Consider the following 18,252-nt stretch of genomic DNA (forward strand, 5'->3'; position numbering starts at 1 on the left):
TGAGTCAAATGACTCAACTACCATGTAAATTATGACATCTCTTTTAAAAGAAAATCGTGATGTCTTTAGTTCTAGTTTGGCCTATTTGACATCTACTACGAAGATGTTTTAAAAATTAAAAATTAAACAAAAAGAGAAATGCCGAAGCCTTGAGAAATGAAATATTAAAAGAGTACATACTAATTTTTACCTTTCATGCATTATTCTCAAATTTTGGCCGTCCAATCTAATATATTAGAAGATTAATTAGCAAAAATTAACAAATAAGAATAGGTGTGTCAAACTATCAATAATACTAAGGAAAATTAATGAAAATAATTTGAAAACTTTAAATTTTAACGATAAGAACAAAATAATAGATAAAATGAATATACCAAAAAATTGATTTTTTCTTTAAAATTCCCGTACGATTATCGTATTGGAATCGGGCTACTGACAATCCTTAGGCAAATCCTTTGGCTTCTTCTTCTCTCCCCACCTCTCTCTCTATCCTCTCTCCTTCTTCCTCTCTCTCCCCACCACCCCACCCCAGTCAACACGGCCGGCTTCGCAGAAGAACCCTAAATATCCAATCCCCCAATTTGATTGGTTTATTTAATCCCAAATTGAAGGTCAACGAAACCAAATAAGCCAGCTCCGCCGGTCGTGCTGCTCAATTTTTGGTTTTTGTGCGTAGAAATGTCGTCGGAGATCGAGGTCGTCGAGGACGAGGTCCAAACCCACGATCGCGAATCTGCCTCAGCCAATTCAGCAAACAACAATGGCGAAGCCAATGGGATTGGGGAAGAGAGTCTGCGAAACGACGTGTACACGGCAGCTGCATACGGGGATTTGGAGAAGCTTCAGAGGTTGGTGGAGTGTGAGGGTTGCTCTGTTTCCGAGACCGATGGGCTCGGCTACTATGCCCTCCAGTGGGCCGCTCTCAACAACCGCACTGCCGCCGCTCAGTATATTATTGAGGTGAGGGTTCTCCATTCACTCTCTGCCTCCTTTTTTTTTTTTTTTTTTGTTTTGCATTTTCATGGAGTTTGGTGAATCAGGTTTGCTTTGTTTGATGGGTTTTTGAAATGTGCTTAAGTTGTTTATCCGAATTCGAGATTTCGTACTGATTCGAGGCGTTGTAGATAAATTTTGTGCTACTTGGTTAACTAAAAATCCAACATTTGCACATAATTCTTCTCTTCTATCTATGAAAAGGAAATAGAAGCCAAGAAATGAAATTTTCGGTCTATAGATGTTTGCTTTAGAATGAAGATTTCGTAAGGAAAAAAAAAAAGGTGAATTTAGCATTGGGCAGGTTGCTATTTTTTTCTTCTTGATGCTATTTATGATTATTGCTCTTTTTTATTGAAAACAAAATCGAATACAGGACATGTGTATTGGTATAACAGGCTTTTTATTTGGTTTTGTTAAATGGCAGCACGGAGGAGATGTGAATGCCTCAGATCATACGGGGCAGACAGCATTACACTGGAGTGCAGTGCGGGGTGCAATCCAGGTTGCAGAGCTATTACTTCAAGAGGGTGCTCGGGTAAATGCTGCAGATATGTATGGCTATCAGGTCAGTTTTACTTTTTATTCCCGTTCACAATCCTAATAACCCTTCTTAAGGAAATAGTATTGTTTGTTGATTATGAATCTTGGGATAGAATATTGGGATGTAAAACTTGTGCACAAGCATCTGTGTCCATATCTGCGTGTTTGTATCAGCTAGTCTATGTACAATATCTGCATTGGTAAATGAAATTTTCATGTAGTTGTACCATAAAATACAGATTTTGGGGTCATGGTGTGCTGCTAGTAATTTTGAATCTTTTTAGTCAAATCAAACATTAGCAACCAGCAGTTAATCATTTTCTTCAAGTATGAGTTACTGAAAGGCATCTAGTGTTACAATTTTGAACTGAAAGTGGACAGCTCAAATTTTTTTTGTCTTGCACACTTGTTTTAAGTTAAGTATACGGTTTTGGCAAAAGCTTTTTATTCCCCATTTTAACCTATAAGCTGGCTGAACGAGTCTGAAACATATTTGTTGTACTGATCAAATTTGATATGATCACAGGCTACACATGTTGCGGCTCAATACGGTCAAACAGCTTTCCTGTACCATGTTGTTTCAAAATGGAATGCTGACCCTGATGTGCCTGATAATGACGGGAGAAGCCCTTTACACTGGTACATGACAATATTATTTTTCTATTTTTTGTGAATAGTACTTTCCTACTCTTTTCCACGATGTGTTCTATTTTCTATATGGAAAATGTGCACTATGTTTCTTGTTTTGTTATGTAAATTTGATTCTCTCTTTTCCTTTTGAGTTTAGGGCTGCTTATAAAGGGTTTGCTGATTGTATACGTCTTCTTTTATTTCTGGATGCATATAAAGGACGCCAAGATAAAGAGGGTAAGTACCATATTTGTTCCGTTATTGTATGACTAGGGTAATGGATGCTAAAATGTTTTTGTGGGGTTCACCTATTATGCATAAGCATTAACTTATTGCCTTTTTGTTACTCCAGGTTGCACTCCTTTGCACTGGGCTGCTATCAGGGGTAACTTGGAGGCATGCACAGTGTTGGTACAGGCTGGAAAGAAGGAGGACTTAATGGTTACAGATAACACTGGCCTTACACCAGCACAACTTGCTGCTGATAAGAATCACAGACAAGTTGCCTTTTTCCTTGTAGGTGTTCCATAACCTAACACTTTTAACATTGGTTAGTAATGTTACTTATTTGGTCAATGAATTTGAGGACTTCAGTTTTCATGCTGTGCAATGATCTGATGAATCCTTTAAACTTTTGATTGATTCTGTTCTGGGACTTTTATGTTTAGAAAGAATGCCTCGTATATCTGACAAGTGGAGAATGTTGGTTTTGTTGTTTTTTTTTTCTATTCTCAACATGGTTTTATTTATTGACTTACCTGGAAGTTCCTCAATTTTTTTTTTCTTTCTAATTTGGTGTTTTTTAAGGTTTGAGCCTTACATATAATTTTTATACAGTTGAACTTGTGAATGAAAGAACAGAAAGAACTGACCATGCTCTTATAAATTTGATTCTCTAGGGGAATGCTAGAAGATTGCTTGACAAACGCTGTGATGGGAACAGTCGTCTTGGAAGAATTTCGAAACTAGGACTTGCGCCACTACTTTGGTGTATAATATTTGTGCTCCTGGTGACCTATACTCATTCTGTCATTGCGGGTATATGCCCTTAACTTTATATGGAAATTCAGTATGTGCCCTTAATGTCAGGATTATACAATACATACACCGACTCCTCTCCCCCTGTCCAACTTTGTTGCAGCACCAAATCTGCCAAAGTTAACAGCTGGATCAGTTTTTGTTGCATGGCTAGGAGTTTTCCTAGCAACATCTGGGCTTGTTTTGTTCTATAGATGCAGCAGGTATGTCATAGAGTATTTGTAAGTTCTATGATGTTAGTTGCCCATATGTTGCATTCACTCTATGATAATCAGATTTGTGCTGTTTTGTTGATACTTTAGCTGGCTGTAGACTGACGGCAATGATGGGAAGAATTCAAGTTTTAATTAGTCATGTTTTGTCTTGTGCACACACACACACCCACATTGTTTCGTGGATGTATGCATGGATATTATGGTGCCGTGTAGAGCAATGTCACTTAATTAAATGTGTTGTTGATTATTATTATTTTTAAATTGTTCTTTTGCAGCAAGGATCCAGGTTACATCCGAATGAATGTCCACGATTCACAAAATATGAAGGATGATGTTCGTACCGTAACTTTCTTCATCTTCTCTTATTTCCACCACCTTTCCACATAATTTTTTTAATCCATCTCTGGCCGTCCCACTTAAATTTTTTAACAGTTCAGAGTTATTATTATGACTTTCATATTAAAGATGAGAATCATAATGGGCTCTTGACTTACCGTTCCTATAAGTTAAGTTAACACATTGGTTTATCATTTTGAACAGGAGCCTCTTTTGAAGATTGAGATAAATAATCCTGCCTTGCTAGCTGGTAATTGGTCTCAGCTCTGTGCAACGTGCAAGGTACCATTGATTGCCTATTGTAGTAATTTATGACCCAATCCTTTTATTTAGTTCTCAGAACATATCGCCTAACATACTTGCTGGCGTTGTCATCAGATTGTCAGGCCTCTTCGTGCAAAGCACTGTTCAACCTGTGATCGTTGTGTTGAACAATTTGACCACCATTGCCCTTGGGTATCCAATTGCATTGGCAAGGTGCACTGACATTGATAAGTTTTGGTGTTACGGATTGTTTTTCCAACTTTTCATGTTATAGTTAGTTTAATCTATTTTCTTTCTTTTCATGCTGTACAGAAAAACAAATGGGATTTCTTGGCTTTCCTTTTTCTGGAAGTTTTGGCGATGGTGTTTACTGGAGGGGTTACTCTTACGAGTATGTCCCAGTTTCTCCAACCCTATTTTCTGAAGTTTCTCTAGGCATGGAATTGTTTGTGTGCGTATATGTGCTTCAACCTGCTAAGGGAAATTAATTTTCTTCTTTCAGGAGTTTTGAGCGATCCATTGAGTCCATCTTCTTTTGGAGCATGGATCAATTATGTTGCTACTAGTCATGTGGGCGCTCTTTCATTTTTGATAATGGATTTCTTCCTCTTCTTTGGCGTGGCAGTATTGACTGTTGTCCAAGCTTCTCAGGTAATTTTTCTTTTTAAAATTGACTTGCTCAATGCAAAAAATGGAAAAACTAATAGCGAAGATTGTTATGATCTGAAAAGTAAATATTTCCCGAGGCTTTTCTCCCCACGACAGCAGCTCTATGTAAAGAGTGCCGCCTTAGCAATTTGTTAGTCAATAATCTTTCTCTTGTTACAGATATCACGGAATATCACAACTAATGAAATGGCAAACATGATGCGCTATAACTACCTTAGAGGCCCAGGTGGTAGGTTCAGAAATCCGTACGATCACGGGATAAGGAAGAATTGTTCGGATTTCTTGATCAAGGGTTACAACGAAGATGTAGAATTCATTGAAGAATCAGCTCACGATGAGGAGGGTATTGGAATGAGGCATATAAATTCTTCAAACTTGCAAAACGGGGACGCCTATCCTCACCGCACAAACGGCAACAGTCATGTTGCAATCAATGTAAATTCTAATTCGACAGGACATCACGGTCACGTCCATTCTGCCCATTGCAGCCATAGCAATAGCCAGGGGAAACCGAAAACTGAAAACGTTCCATTAGGCTTGGGTCTTGGTCTGGGGCGGAACAGTGGCCGATCTGTTGTAGCTTCATGATAGTAATTTTGATGCCTGAGTGTAGCTGAAGATCTGTTGTGTAGTATAATCATATTTACACTTCAGCTTTTTTGTAAGTGATTGTCACTCCTTAAAAAAGCAGTCGCACCAAATTTGTTTAAATTGATCCTTTTCCCTGAGTTATGCTGTAGCTGTACAGATTGATTAACCTCACTTGCCTTGTGAATGTTGAGTGCATCATGACTCATGCTTCGAAACTTTTGGTTGGTGAGCACTGCTTTACACCATAACACGCGATCCGTTTGCGATTTGATTTCAAAATTTCATGAAGTTTGTTTGGAAGTGCTTTTGTAAGAAGCTCTTTTGCTCATAAGCACTTTTAGTAACACAAACCCAAGTCCTTCCTCGAGCACTCTTCTGCTTTTGTAAGAAGCTCTTCCGCTCAGAACAAGTTTCAAGTCTTATCCATAAAGATGTTAATGTTTAAATTATCGTGTGTGAGCATGAGCAGGACAATTGGCTTGTAAAACACTGTTAAGGTCATGATTTTGACAGCAAGACATAAGTTTCATCAACTTTTTTTTATTTTATTATTATGGTTAAATGAAATTTGATCAACTTTCAATCTTTTAATTAAGCGTTAATTGTCAATTTATTTGGGATATAAAGCCTTTAATTATTTGTGACTTGACCTTTGGTTTATACTTGAACTTGAAGCCTTGAAGGTTAGTTGTGTGATGAAAACAAAGGAGATTCAATTCAACTAACCAACCCCACCTACAAAATTTCAGTCATAAAATGGAATTTAAATGTAATTCATGCCAAATAATATACTCAAACAGAAATGCTAAGGAGACTCGTTTAACGTGTGATTCTCCATGTATTTTCTGATACCTCACACACAAGTTAACGTCAACTTATATGCTAACATTATAAACATTATGCAAAATATATAGGTTGTGTTATGAAAACAAAGGGGTTCACCCCACCTACAAAATTTCAGTCATGAATCGGAATTTAAATGAAATCCATCTCAAATAATATACTCAAAAGAGAAATGATAGGCAAATTCATTCAAAGTGAGATTCTTCATAGACTCCTGACACCTCACATTTTAACGTCAATTTATATGCTAACATTATACAACGTTGTGCCAAAAACATAAGATGATAAAAAAAACATAAAGAGATTCATTTTTAAGAAAATCTCATTAGCATCTCTCCAATGTATCCAAAGTCCAATCATTCTTATCCTCAAAGTTAATATATATAATTCTGCAACTTGTTTTTATTGAAAGTTTTTATTTATTAATGTCAACATCATTGCTAATCATGATTATTATTTGTACGATTCCATGATTTATTCGAATTGTTTAATTGCAAATTGTAGTCAAAGGGGAAAGCATTTCTTGGAAGATAGATCTTCTTTTCTTCCTCATCGGTTCATCATTTATTTTGAGACTATTCTCCTTCCACGTAACTGTTTAGCGCGAGGCTTACACATGAATTAATACTAGATATGGCGGTATTATTCATCTTACGAGCACCATAAGTTAATGTCACATGAATTTAAGATTATGTCTCGTTCGTTCCCATTGTATAGGTCACTTGTCAAATCCGGTGTACAAACATGTAATCAGGTGTTAGTCGGATGGTAGGCAGCATCCTAGTGTCTAGACAGAGGCGGAGGTCTAGGCAGTTTTTTTTTTTAATTTTAATTACGTTTATTAAATAACATATAAATGATGTTTACTTATACTTAAAAAAAAATACATTATTGTATTAAATACATAAATCGTAAAATAGAATGATATATAACACAAAAAATAGGGGGAACAAACATCTGAATGTTCATTCAAGTATTCAATAAGTCTCTTATAATTTATTGAAAAATAAAATGCAAATAAAAAATATTTATTTTCTGTCTAAGTAAGTCGCGACCTAAGCATGCTAGGCATCCTTTGTAAAATTCCAAATGCGTAAGAATTAATCAGGATAATAGTCAGCCCTAGCGCCTAGGCACAACTTAGATGACGCTAGACAATACTTTTTAAAATAGCAAACTAGCATCACTCTTATAAATTTTAATAAGAATAATAGAAAAACCAATGACCTCTAAATATGGCCATTAGCGTTAGGGTATTATATTCGCTTTATCTATAAATAAAAAGTTTTGTGTGACTTGGTACTACGGTGTAGTGGTATGCTTCTTCATTTATAAGTGAGAAGTCTTAAACTCGATTCTCGTCAAAAATAAATTTGAACCATATTTTTACTATCACCCCCACCTCTTTAATGTCAATAACATCGTAATTCTCGTGATTGACTCAAATAAATAATAAAAATATCTAATAAAAATAACTAACTTATCGTATTTTAGCTCATGTCTCTCACGTATCTAATGAATTTTTAGTCTTTCTAATTTCTCATGTTTTGTTCGGTTAAGTAGAGACTGTAGAGTAGAGGCCCATTGGTTCATCCTTTACTACTACACGCGGCAACGCCTTTGCTTTCCGCGCCGGCGGAAAAAAAGAAGAAAACGACACTTAGAGTGGGGCCGGCCCGTCCTAGGGAATGAAATTTTTAGTTGTGGCAGAAACACAGATGATACACCACGTGTTTTATGTAAGTGGTGAAAAATTTAATTTTTAAGTTATTAATCTTTTAACACATATATCCCACTATTTATATAAGAAGATATGATGTACCACCTTACGTGACGGTTATATTGAAAAATTTCTTCTAAAGGACCCACAGAACCCGTGACCACATGGCGCGTCGCTCCCTCTCATTACTCCTCGAATCTCTTATCCCATTTGAACTCATCGCGAGTATGGTAGATGAATACTGTCTCTCACGTATCTAATGAATTTTTAGTCTTTCTCATTGTCTTTCTAATTTCTTATGTTTTGTTGGGTTAAGTAGAGACTGTAGAGTAGAGGCCCATTGGTTCATCCTTTACTACTACACGCGGCAACGCCTCTGCTTTCCGCGCCGGCGGAAAAAAGAAGAAAACGACACTCACAGTGGGGCCGGGCCGTCCTAGGGAGAGAAATTTTTAGCTGTGACGGAAACACAAATGATACATTACGTGTTTTATGTAAGTGGTGAATTTTTTTAATTTTTAAGTTATTAACCTTTTAACACATATATCCCACAATTTATATAAGAATATATGATGTACCACATCATGTAACGGTGACATTGAAAAATTTCTTATAGAAAGGGACCCACAGATGCCGTGACCACATGGCGTGTCTCTCCCTCTCATTACTCCTCGAATCTCTTATCCCATTTGAACTCATGGCGAGTATGGTAGACGAATAATGTCTAATCAGCGCAAATGACACGTGGCGAAGATCAGATGGGCGGTGAGATTCGTCTCTCACCTCACCGTCTCTCACCTCACCTCTCTCTCTCCCCACTCCTCCTGCCAAGTCGCAACTCTCCAACCCCCACTCTGTTGATATTTCAGTTCCAATATCTCTCTCTCTCGCAGCTCGCTCTGCTAATTGATCGTTGATTGATCGGTGAGACTTCTGTTCGTGTTACTGCACACTCTGTTTCTGTTTGGTATCTGAGAAAATATGACGGTGTTACGGAAACCGAAAGAACCCAAGAGTAAAGTTTTGTACTTTCATGCTTATTCGATCGTTTGTATGTAAAAAGTGAAGATTTTTGTGTGTAAAATTTGATTTATTGATGTAGGTAATTCTCCACTTTTTATTTTTGTAACTTTCATACTTGTTTGATCCTTTTGTTCGTAAAAAGTGGAGATTTTTGTGTGTGAAAGTTGATTTTTGGATGTGGGCAGTTTTCCTTTTTTCGTTTTAGTATTGAAAAATTACACTGAAAGTGTTTCTGTTGCCACTGGTTGGATAGTTTTTCTCGATAGCTTTTACAACATTTTGTGTTCTGGGTTTGTTTTGGTATGATGCAAATGAACAGTAAAAGTTAATTTACCATGTTTGGTTTAGGAAATGAATTGGTTTGCTCAGAAGTTATTTTCCGTTGATATAGTAACTTTTGTGATGTAAATACGATGATACTGTTTGTTTCTTTAGCTTCCAGGATGAATTAGAGATCAATCCCATGAACCTCTTTTATGGAATGGGCCGGAAAGTAGTTCTTTTGCTGCGAATTGTGTGAGGTTAAGTGGTAGTTCAATCCACACTTAGATGATGGGGGGAATTTGTTCAAGAAAGCGAAACCAACCGGTCATTGAAGATGGCGTTTGCAGAGCTGTGTCTGGAAGATACGGTAAAAGTAGCAGTTCAAAATGGTTGACCAATTCATCTTTTCGACCCACTGTAGAGCAGCCTCCAGGAGGAACAGGGACTTGCCCATCTCTCTTGGAATTATGCATTTATAAAATATGCCAGGTACTTGCTTTCTATGGCTTGTAAGCTTGAACTTGTGTGTTGTGGGAGGAGATTATATGTGTAATAATTTTCAGGTTGTGATTTGTATTTGCATATCCGTTACAGAACATTGACAAATATAGCTCGTTTTCGATGCTGCCAAGGGATGTTAGTCAACAAATCTTCAACGAATTGGTCTGTTCCAATTCGCTTACTGATGTTTCTCTTGAAGCTTTTAGAGATTGCGCCCTCGAGGTAATGTGCTAGTGGATGGTTGAAATTCGGAAGTTTGGAAAGGCTTTGTCATTTATTAGACATTCTTCTTTTGTGATTGCAGGATATTCTTTTGGGGGAATGCCCTGATGTGAAAGATAGTTGGATGGGTGTCATCTCTTCACAAGGTTCATCGTTACTTTCAGTTGATCTTTCTGGTTCAGAGGTGACAGATTCTGGGTTGGCTCTTCTGAAAGGTTGCTCAAACCTTCAAGCGTTAACTTATAATTACTGTGACCATGTTTCAGAACAGGGACTTAAACACATAAGTGGTAATATCTATGTCTTTTACTTCTTGTATTTTTTCTATTTTTCCAATTTAAGCATTTTTCAGTTATCTTGTTTAATTTGTCCTAACTTTTCACTTAATGATACTGTTTATTGCTGGAGATGATAGTTAATTTAATTTGATCCTTTCCTTACTAATTTCACTCAGTCTTTTTTATCAGTCAAACTTTTCATGTTGGCTTTTCTGTCGAGTAATGTTTATGCTTATTCTGACCTTGTTCTGTAGGTCTTTCAAACTTGACATCCTTGAGTTTTAAAAGGAGCGATGCAATAAGTGCTGAAGGGATGCGTGCTTTCTCTGGCTTACTTAACTTGGAAAAGTTGGACCTGGAGAGGTGTTCAGCCATTCATGGTGGATTTGTTCATCTTAAAGGTTTGTCCTGCCTAAAGTAAAAAATGAATTATGACCGTTTTAACTAAATGGAACTTCTTGAGGCCATGAGAATTAGGAGTAGAGAAAACTAATTGAGGCCATGAGCTCTGTTGCATTGTAACGAATTTACAATTTGAGTGTTTGGTGAAAGATCTTACTATATGAAATTATTTATTCATCGGGGGTAATAAATTGTAATTGTATGCTTGCAGGTTTGAAGAAGCTGAAGTCTCTTAATGTAAGATGTTGTAGATGCATCACAGATTCAGATTTGAAGGCCATCTCAGGTATTTTTTTTAAATGTTAGATGAATTTTTGTAGTGGTATCATTATTTTTTTCTGTCCTTAATTGCACAGTAACTATTTAATCAACTCATGTTGATCTTGTTTTTGTATTTCTCAGGACTTATTGACCTGAATGAGTTGCAGCTATCCAACTGTAACATTACTGATTCTGGCATTTCTTATTTGAAAGGTATAATATTGTCCCTAGTTTCTGTAGTGATGCACCAAAAAATTCTGCTTTTGCTCTACTTAATTTGTGTTTGTGTAGGATGCACGCATGCACGCTCACACACACACACATCCAACAAAGACACCTCATATTGCTTGTTTGTCAGTACCTTTTAGTTTTAACGCATAGTTGCTTGTTTATCAGTACTTTTTAACGCAAGTTGCTTCATACCCTTGTGTATGGCAGGCTTGCACAAGCTTAGAATGCTGAATTTAGAAGGATGCAATATTACTGCCTCCTGTCTGCAGTCTATTTCAGGTTTGCTTTCTTCTGTGTTTTCTAATGATTCCATTAATATACTGATAATTGTTCTTAAGACTGCTACAACTTCTTAACAAAATATCCACTTTAATATGTCTAAAAGAAATGTGTCCAACTGTGGGTATTACTATTACTTTATTTTTATTCAGTTATTTTAGGGGATGAAGATTGTGACATGCATCCTATGCATTCTTAAAATTAATTGTTTCTGGTGCAGCTCTTGTTGCCCTGGCGTATTTAAATCTCAACAGATGCAGTCTATCTGATGAAGGATGCGATAAGTTTTCGGGTGAGTGACAATATTTGGCTCCACATGGATCTGGCTATTTGTTTAACAGGTTTGCTCAATGGGCTGAGTAGCTGGTAATCTTGACTTTTCCGCGCTAACCATATTTCTTTGACAGATTTCGCCCGTTTTTTATATTTTTATGCGGCTGAATAGTTCATAATCTTGACTTTTCCACACTATGTTTCTACAGGGCTTACAAACTTGAAGGTCTTGAGCTTGGGATTCAATGAGATCACAGATGCATGTTTGATGTATCTAAAAGGTCTCTCTCTCCCACGCACACACACACAACTATTCTGTATATTAAGTTTTTTTCTTTTGTTCATACATTTATTTCCATGATTGCTTCTATCAGGTTTAACGAGTTTGGAGAGCTTGAACCTGGACTCCTGCAAGATAGGTGACGAGGGGCTTGCTAATTTGGCAGGTTCTATTCTAGTTCTACCATCCTTCATTTTGGATAACAGTGTTATAGTTTGCATGGTCTGGGCCTTTTCCAATAGTTTAAATTGGTTTGGAAATGGGACATGCTTCGTTTGTTCGCTAGAAATGCATGAGATCGAAAGACGTGGCCACCTATCTGATTTTATCGTGTTGTTTCTATATTAAGGGCTGACACTCTTGAAGAACTTGGAGCTATCTGATACTGAAGTTGGAAGCAACGGGCTTCGTCATCTCTCAGGTGATGATTGCATTGCATCAGACTATTGCATGGTTATGATCTGAATGTTTTCCGAGTTCAGTGTAAGGCTGTAGGCTATACATTATGCTGAAGCTTTGAATTTACTACCTTGTTAGTTTGTGGCTCAAATTCTTTGAAGGTCTCATTAGTGTTCAAAGTTAAACTGCACCTCATAATTTTTCTGCTAAGCAGTTTGTATTATTTGGTGCATGTTCATCTTTTTGAAAGCATTTCTTTTTAAGCACTAATTTGGGTGGCTGTTATCACTTTCAGGTTTGAAAAATCTTGAAAGTTTGAACTTGTCGTTCACCCTAGTAACTGACAGTGGCTTGAAAAGGTTATCTGGATTGACATCTCTCAAATCACTTAATCTGGATGCTCGGCAAATTTCTGATGCTGGACTTGCAGCTATTACAAGTAAGGATTTTTGTGTATTTTTAAGCTGTAGATGGAAAATATCGGCTATTTGTGTAGAAAACCTTGTGATTGATGCATTGATTTCCACTGAAATTAATCATGTTCTTGAATTCTTCTAATCATAACTGTATAGACATATTTATCATATATTATCAATCAAAATGTTTTAGCTTCGTTCACTTCCCGTAAGTTTGGTTGAAGATCGAAGCTTTTTGTCCCAGTCAAAGAATTTATGCCTTGCTGGTGCAGGTCTTACAGGATTGACACATCTGGACCTATTTGGTGCTCGCATTTCGGATTCTGGAGCAAACCATTTAAAATGTATGCTATAAGATTCACAGTATAAATCTTCATTTAATTCGTAACATACTTTCCAATGATGAGATGGACTGCAGAATAGAACGGGGGAATTTGATTTTACATTTGAACTTCCGCAACTGAGCATAATCTTCTCATTTTAAAGTCGTAGTTCTGATGCTTTACTTTCATGGTGAAATCAGACTTCAAGAACCTTCAATCTCTTGAAATATGCGGTGGAGGATTGACTGACGCTGGTGTGAAGAATATCAAAGATCTTGTCTGTCTGACATGGCTAAATATATCACAGAACTGCAACCTGACCAATAAATCTTTGGAATTGATTTCTGGTACTTAACTCTTCTATTCTCTTATTTTCTCCTAGAGCAGTTGCTGCATTGCTTCAGTGATCTTTTGTTGCAACTCGCCGTTTATGATTGAACGTAACATTCTAATTTGATCATACCACTTCTCATGTTTCGTTTTCCTCTGAAAATGTAGGATTGACTGCATTGGTGTCGCTGAACGTTTCGAATTCTCGCATCACCAATGAAGGATTGCAGCACTTGAAGCCCCTAAAGAATTTGCGCTCGCTGACCTTGGAGTCATGCAAGGTGACTGCTTCGGAAATCAGGAAGCTCCAGTTTGATGCCCTGCCTAATCTCGTCAGCTTTCGGCCCGAATAGATCGGAAGCACTGTAAGATACTCCATGTAAATAGGCTGCCATCTGCCCTTGGATAGCTTTGTGTACAGGTTAATAACTCCATATGGATAAAGGTAAAAGGTGCCAAAATTTGTGGATGTAAAAAACCAGACTCTGATAAATGTATAGATGGCCTTTATCTGGATAATATGGATATTTGCAAAGCTTCCAAATGTATATATACAAATATATTTAAGTTCATGAAAAACATTTGCCGCAATGTGTGGCTGAGTTTAATTATCTTTGATCTTGAAGTGAATTTCGATGAAAATTTTGTTTGGCAAGGGATGAATTTTGCAGAATTTCACAAAAACGATCGAGAATCATGAGTTATAGCTTACAATTTTTTCTAAAAAAAATGTGATTTTTGAGTACTTGTACGATGTTCTACGTACTTGAAGAAAAGTAAGATTATTGAATTTTCGCAAGATCTTCAACCTGCGTAATAAATAAAGAATTATAAGCATAACAAAATAAAGGAAGAAACATAGGTGATGTTTGTAATAGTAAACTACTGATGAGTTAACATGAACCTCATTATTCCAGTACAAATTTTCCCCCTAATACACACTACATTTATAAAATTAATGTTAAATTACACCCCAAAATAACATGGATTTCACACTAAAGAAAATCATGAACATGCCGTCGTCGACGCTTCAATTACTAGTACAAATATTCGGACAGAAACTGCAAAACGAAGCGGATGATTGCAGAAACTGACTAAAATGAAGATCTGCAACTTCACCTCCGACCCTCCCTACGATCGAAAGAGAATGAAAAGAATTTGTTTTCTGAACAATCTACTCACAACAGAATTTGAATCCACAAACTATCCACTGTGTATAAAACTAATAGTTCAAAAGCTAAAAGCCTGAATGTAGTTTACAGGGCAGTAGCAAGGAAACCTGCAAAAGAGACGAGCCACTTGTGAATTAATCTAAGATGAATTTGTACACCAAGTTTTAAGCGTGACACGAAAAGCAAACGAAAGAAAAAAGAACGGATTAAAGATGTATAAAATCAGTTCATGCCTACCTCAATGTGCATGATTATATGATCCAATCCATGATAATATGGTAGTGAAAGTGTGTCTAATCCAGTGCTACATTTTCAAGAGCCAGAACTTGACGCCGTGAGCTCAAGCGTGCTCCAAGGCAGAATAAATTCTGGAAACTCGTCTTCGTAGTAATGGCTCTAACCGGAATGATGGAATTCCAGTCTGCCACTTTTTCGCTTCGTGCATCTCGTTCCATGCTTGTACGATCTCGTCAATTTTGAACCCCAGACCTGTAATAACAGAAAACGAGCTATTTAAATGTCTAAGTTACTTAAGGAAATGGCAGTAGATGATTAGTTTCGGAGTGCAAAAGTTTGAATTGTGTCACCTTCCAACGCATTATCATTTGAAGAGTGATTTTTGAGCATGACTGCTATATCTGTAGGTGAAGCCCCGGCAAGTCCAAATTTTTCAACTGCAACTTCCAAACATTCTTTCCATACGGGTAGCCCTACTTTGAATTCCACAATAGATCGCTCGTACAGCATGGTGCCCCATAGGAGATTTATCTGACATCTCATGCTTGTAGCCTGGTCTGCAGCCTCATTTGCTGATACGTCTTTGCAAATTCCGTTCAAACCCATTTTCTGCACCTGAGTTTTAACACTGCTTGGACCGGAAAGTTCTCTCAGTCGTTGCTCTTCCAATTCCTCGAACAGCTGCATGCCTTTTTCCATATTGTCTTCGGCGTAGTTATAAAGTCGCAGAACCTCAGTGGAAGGCCACGTCTCCAGATCAACATTGCTGCTAATTGCATAATACCAAGAGAGTTTTGCCTGTTCAAACTGCTGCTGCCCGAGGGCCAGATAGCCTTCATAAAAGTCCGGTTTGATCTGCAGCGCTTCTTCGTATCTCCTTCCTGCTTCTATGTATTCCTTCTGTGCCCAATCATATGCACTTTTGATATTTGAAATAATAGATTCTTTCGAAGAATCTTCGGTGAAATACACCTTCTTTCTCGCCCTGGCCATGTGAACATTTCCCCAGTTGAACAGCGCCAAAGCTCCCATTTCTTGAAACTTCTCCCCTGCTATGTCAAACAGGTCTTGCGCTTCTTCACTTGTGACTGTCTCCTCCATTGCCTCGGAATAAAGCTTCACCCCGAGTTCATGAAGATCCAAGTATGCATCAGATTCAATCCCAGCATAGTTCTTGAACAGCTGAGCAAAATTGATTACCCAATCCTCAATGCAAGGTGGTCTCTTTGTATCCTTGTGTTTTACCACACTACCATTCTCAGCTACACTATGTTGCTTGTGCGGTTCGATTTCCAGTTTCTCGAAGAAGGGATCCTGCTCGGGGTTAACTTCCACTACATAAAGTCTGACAGACCCTTCCGATTCTGCTGATCCTTCAGCCCATCGCAACTCTTCATTGGAAGTGATTGTGACCAAATCACCTTCTTGGTCTCTATATTTGATGAGAACTGCTCTTGAGCTAGGAAACCGATCATGCACAACCTCTCTCAGTTGCAGGAGGGTGCAATTTAGCGGCAACTCAGCCCACCTTATGTCCTCTCCAAATACCAATTTCACACTTCTTTTAGGCACTTCTTCATTTGAACTGCTGATTGCCTCCTCGACAACTACCTTGACCTCTGCCTTCCTCTCCTCAGCTATTTCCACCGCCTTCTTGTCTTCAGTTATTTCCACAGACTTCTCTTCCTCAGCTACATCCACAGCCTTCTTTTCCTCAATCTTGTCCTCAGCCTTCTCCTCAATGTTTTCCTCGGCCTTCTTCTCATTATCTTTGTTGCCCTTCTTCTTCTTCCGACTCTTCAACTTCATTATTTTCCCTGGCTGCGAAGCATGAGTTGGTTCAACATAATCTGCAGGCAACTCAATTACCGTGTCATTCACTCTCAACCCCTTCTCCTCAAGTACGCTTTTCACTCGTTCTGCGACCTCCATTGCCATGACATTTTTTGGCTCCATGTTCAAAACGGTACCAACATCTCTCAAAGCCAAATCCAACCTATTCAAAGCCTCGTAACACTTTGCTCTCTTCAACAGTGCCTTACTGTACTTAGGTGTGACTTCAAGCGCCAAATTACATTCATTGATAGCCCTCGCGTACTCACTCAGCCCCATCTGCATATAGCACGCTGCCATGTTGCTCCTAAGATAGGATACATCAATGTGATTCCTCGGAAGCAATTTGAGGGCTTTTTCATATTTCAACAAAGCTCCTTCAAGATCCCTCTTCTGAAACAACTTGTTCCCCTCGTCCTTCAGTTCTTGAGACATCGAAATGAAAACTTCTGTGTCCTTATCATAGGCCTTTGGGCTAGTATCCCCGATTTTGCTTTGATTCGAACTATCACCTGAATATTCTCCTGCGTTTTTCTTCTTTTTTCCACTTTGCTTCCCCATCATAAACTCAACAACTCATACAAGAGCTACAAATAAAACTAAAACGTAATCACACTACAGACCCGAATGCTCAAAACACAGTAGCTGATCCAATTAAGTAAACAGGGAAACCAACAACTTATTGAAACCACTTTCTATCATATTTCCCCAACTTTCCCGAGAAACAAACAAGATTTTCCAAAACCAATCTAAGCCCAAAACACAATTCAACACAAAACAGATCCTCACAATTCAATCAAGTAACAATACAACTATTCAGAAATAGACACAGCAGCATACCAGAAGCAAAAAAAAGCACTTTTCCCAGGAGCCAATTCCGCCCAAGAAAACCTCCTTTTCAAAATCTGAAGCTACTACCTTGAAAGCTCAACTGGGTTTCTTTTCTCAACCATAAGAATCACAAATTCATCAACTTTTTTCCCTCCAAATCAGGATTTGTCAGTGCCTATCAAATTATATACAAATCCCAATTGTGAGAGAAGCAGCCGTCCCCCAATTCAGCTCAAAAAACAAGCTTTGAGAAAAACCAAGATTTTGGGGAGAAAGAAACTTATCTGGGAAATGAATTATCCGTGAAAAAGCTCCGGATTTTCCAGGAAAATCTCCGCCGAGAAAATGAGAGAATTTTCGGGGCGAGAAGGGAAAAAGAAAACCAACCAATGTCCGTTGGCTCCTTTTGTAGGTGGGAATACAAGATTTTGTTGTTCTTCACTGCTTTACGTAAACGCCACAAAAGCAAAGAGATGAAGAATCTGATAACTTGTAATTTTCCTTTTTTTTTTTTTTTGTTATTTCACAAAAATATAATACTGAAATTACCAAAAAAAAAAAAAAAAAAAAACTAAAATTTTGAACACGGTGGGTCCCTTGTTTCTGTGATATCCAAGTTTCTTGTTCGATCAGCCATTGCCAGAGCCATTTGAGCTGCTTGGATTTGCAGTTGCCTCTTCTTCTGGTTGCTTAAAATGCTAAAAAATATAAAATATAAAAAAGAAAAAATACGGAGAGTGGAGGGGTAAAATAGTCATTTAGGAAGAGAAAAAGAATTCAATTGGAATAAGTGGACAACCTCAACTTTTTGCCAACGAGTGTTGGCCACGTGGCCCTAAGCATGTGAAGAAAAGT

The 18,252-nt window shown here is 37.7% G+C and overlaps 3 protein-coding genes across 6 annotated transcripts; 2 read left to right on the plus strand and 1 right to left on the minus strand.

Annotated features, from left to right (window-relative positions):
* Positions 1 to 385: 385 nt before the first annotated feature.
* LOC137735992 (protein S-acyltransferase 24) lies at positions 386 to 5,399 on the plus strand. Its single transcript, XM_068475345.2, has 13 exons — positions 386 to 960; positions 1,421 to 1,561; positions 2,063 to 2,175; positions 2,324 to 2,403; positions 2,519 to 2,682; positions 3,066 to 3,204; positions 3,308 to 3,407; positions 3,695 to 3,752; positions 3,960 to 4,037; positions 4,134 to 4,232; positions 4,332 to 4,410; positions 4,522 to 4,670; positions 4,848 to 5,399. The coding sequence occupies exons 1-13, from the start codon at positions 679 to 681 to the stop codon at positions 5,274 to 5,276; spliced, it is 1,911 nt and encodes a 636-aa protein (XP_068331446.1). The 5' UTR covers positions 386 to 678; the 3' UTR covers positions 5,277 to 5,399.
* A 3,097-nt stretch (positions 5,400 to 8,496) lies between these two features.
* LOC137729966 (uncharacterized) lies at positions 8,497 to 13,935 on the plus strand. 4 transcript variants are annotated; one of them, XM_068469021.2, is made up of 16 exons: positions 8,497 to 8,766; positions 9,301 to 9,618; positions 9,724 to 9,852; positions 9,935 to 10,142; positions 10,385 to 10,531; positions 10,744 to 10,818; positions 10,935 to 11,006; positions 11,232 to 11,303; positions 11,524 to 11,595; positions 11,786 to 11,857; positions 11,951 to 12,022; positions 12,206 to 12,277; positions 12,551 to 12,694; positions 12,944 to 13,015; positions 13,195 to 13,341; positions 13,493 to 13,935. In XM_068469021.2, exons 2-16 carry the CDS (start codon positions 9,415 to 9,417, stop codon positions 13,675 to 13,677), a joined length of 1,743 nt encoding a protein of 580 aa, XP_068325122.1. In that variant the 5' UTR covers positions 8,497 to 8,766; positions 9,301 to 9,414; the 3' UTR covers positions 13,678 to 13,935. The 4 variants fall into 4 exon arrangements, with proteins under 4 accessions (XP_068325122.1, XP_068325127.1, XP_068325136.1 ...); XM_068469026.2 differs by having other exon boundaries at positions 8,592 to 8,857; XM_068469035.2 differs by having other exon boundaries at positions 8,636 to 8,766; positions 9,308 to 9,618.
* Positions 13,936 to 14,169: 234 nt separating this feature from the next.
* Positions 14,170 to 18,104, minus strand: LOC137729951 (protein PHOX1-like). Its single transcript, XM_068469003.2, has 4 exons — positions 17,407 to 18,104; positions 15,084 to 17,153; positions 14,734 to 14,985; positions 14,170 to 14,603 (listed from the first exon to the last, which is right to left on the minus strand). The coding sequence occupies exons 2-3, from the start codon at positions 17,128 to 17,130 to the stop codon at positions 14,837 to 14,839; spliced, it is 2,196 nt and encodes a 731-aa protein (XP_068325104.1). The 5' UTR covers positions 17,131 to 17,153; positions 17,407 to 18,104; the 3' UTR covers positions 14,170 to 14,603; positions 14,734 to 14,836.
* Between the last annotated feature and the right edge of the window lie 148 nt (positions 18,105 to 18,252).

This window comes from Pyrus communis, chromosome 15, assembly GCF_041283825.1.
Source record: "Pyrus communis isolate YQ-2024b chromosome 15, ASM4128382v1, whole genome shotgun sequence".
Lineage (NCBI taxonomy): Eukaryota > Viridiplantae > Streptophyta > Magnoliopsida > Rosales > Rosaceae > Pyrus > Pyrus communis.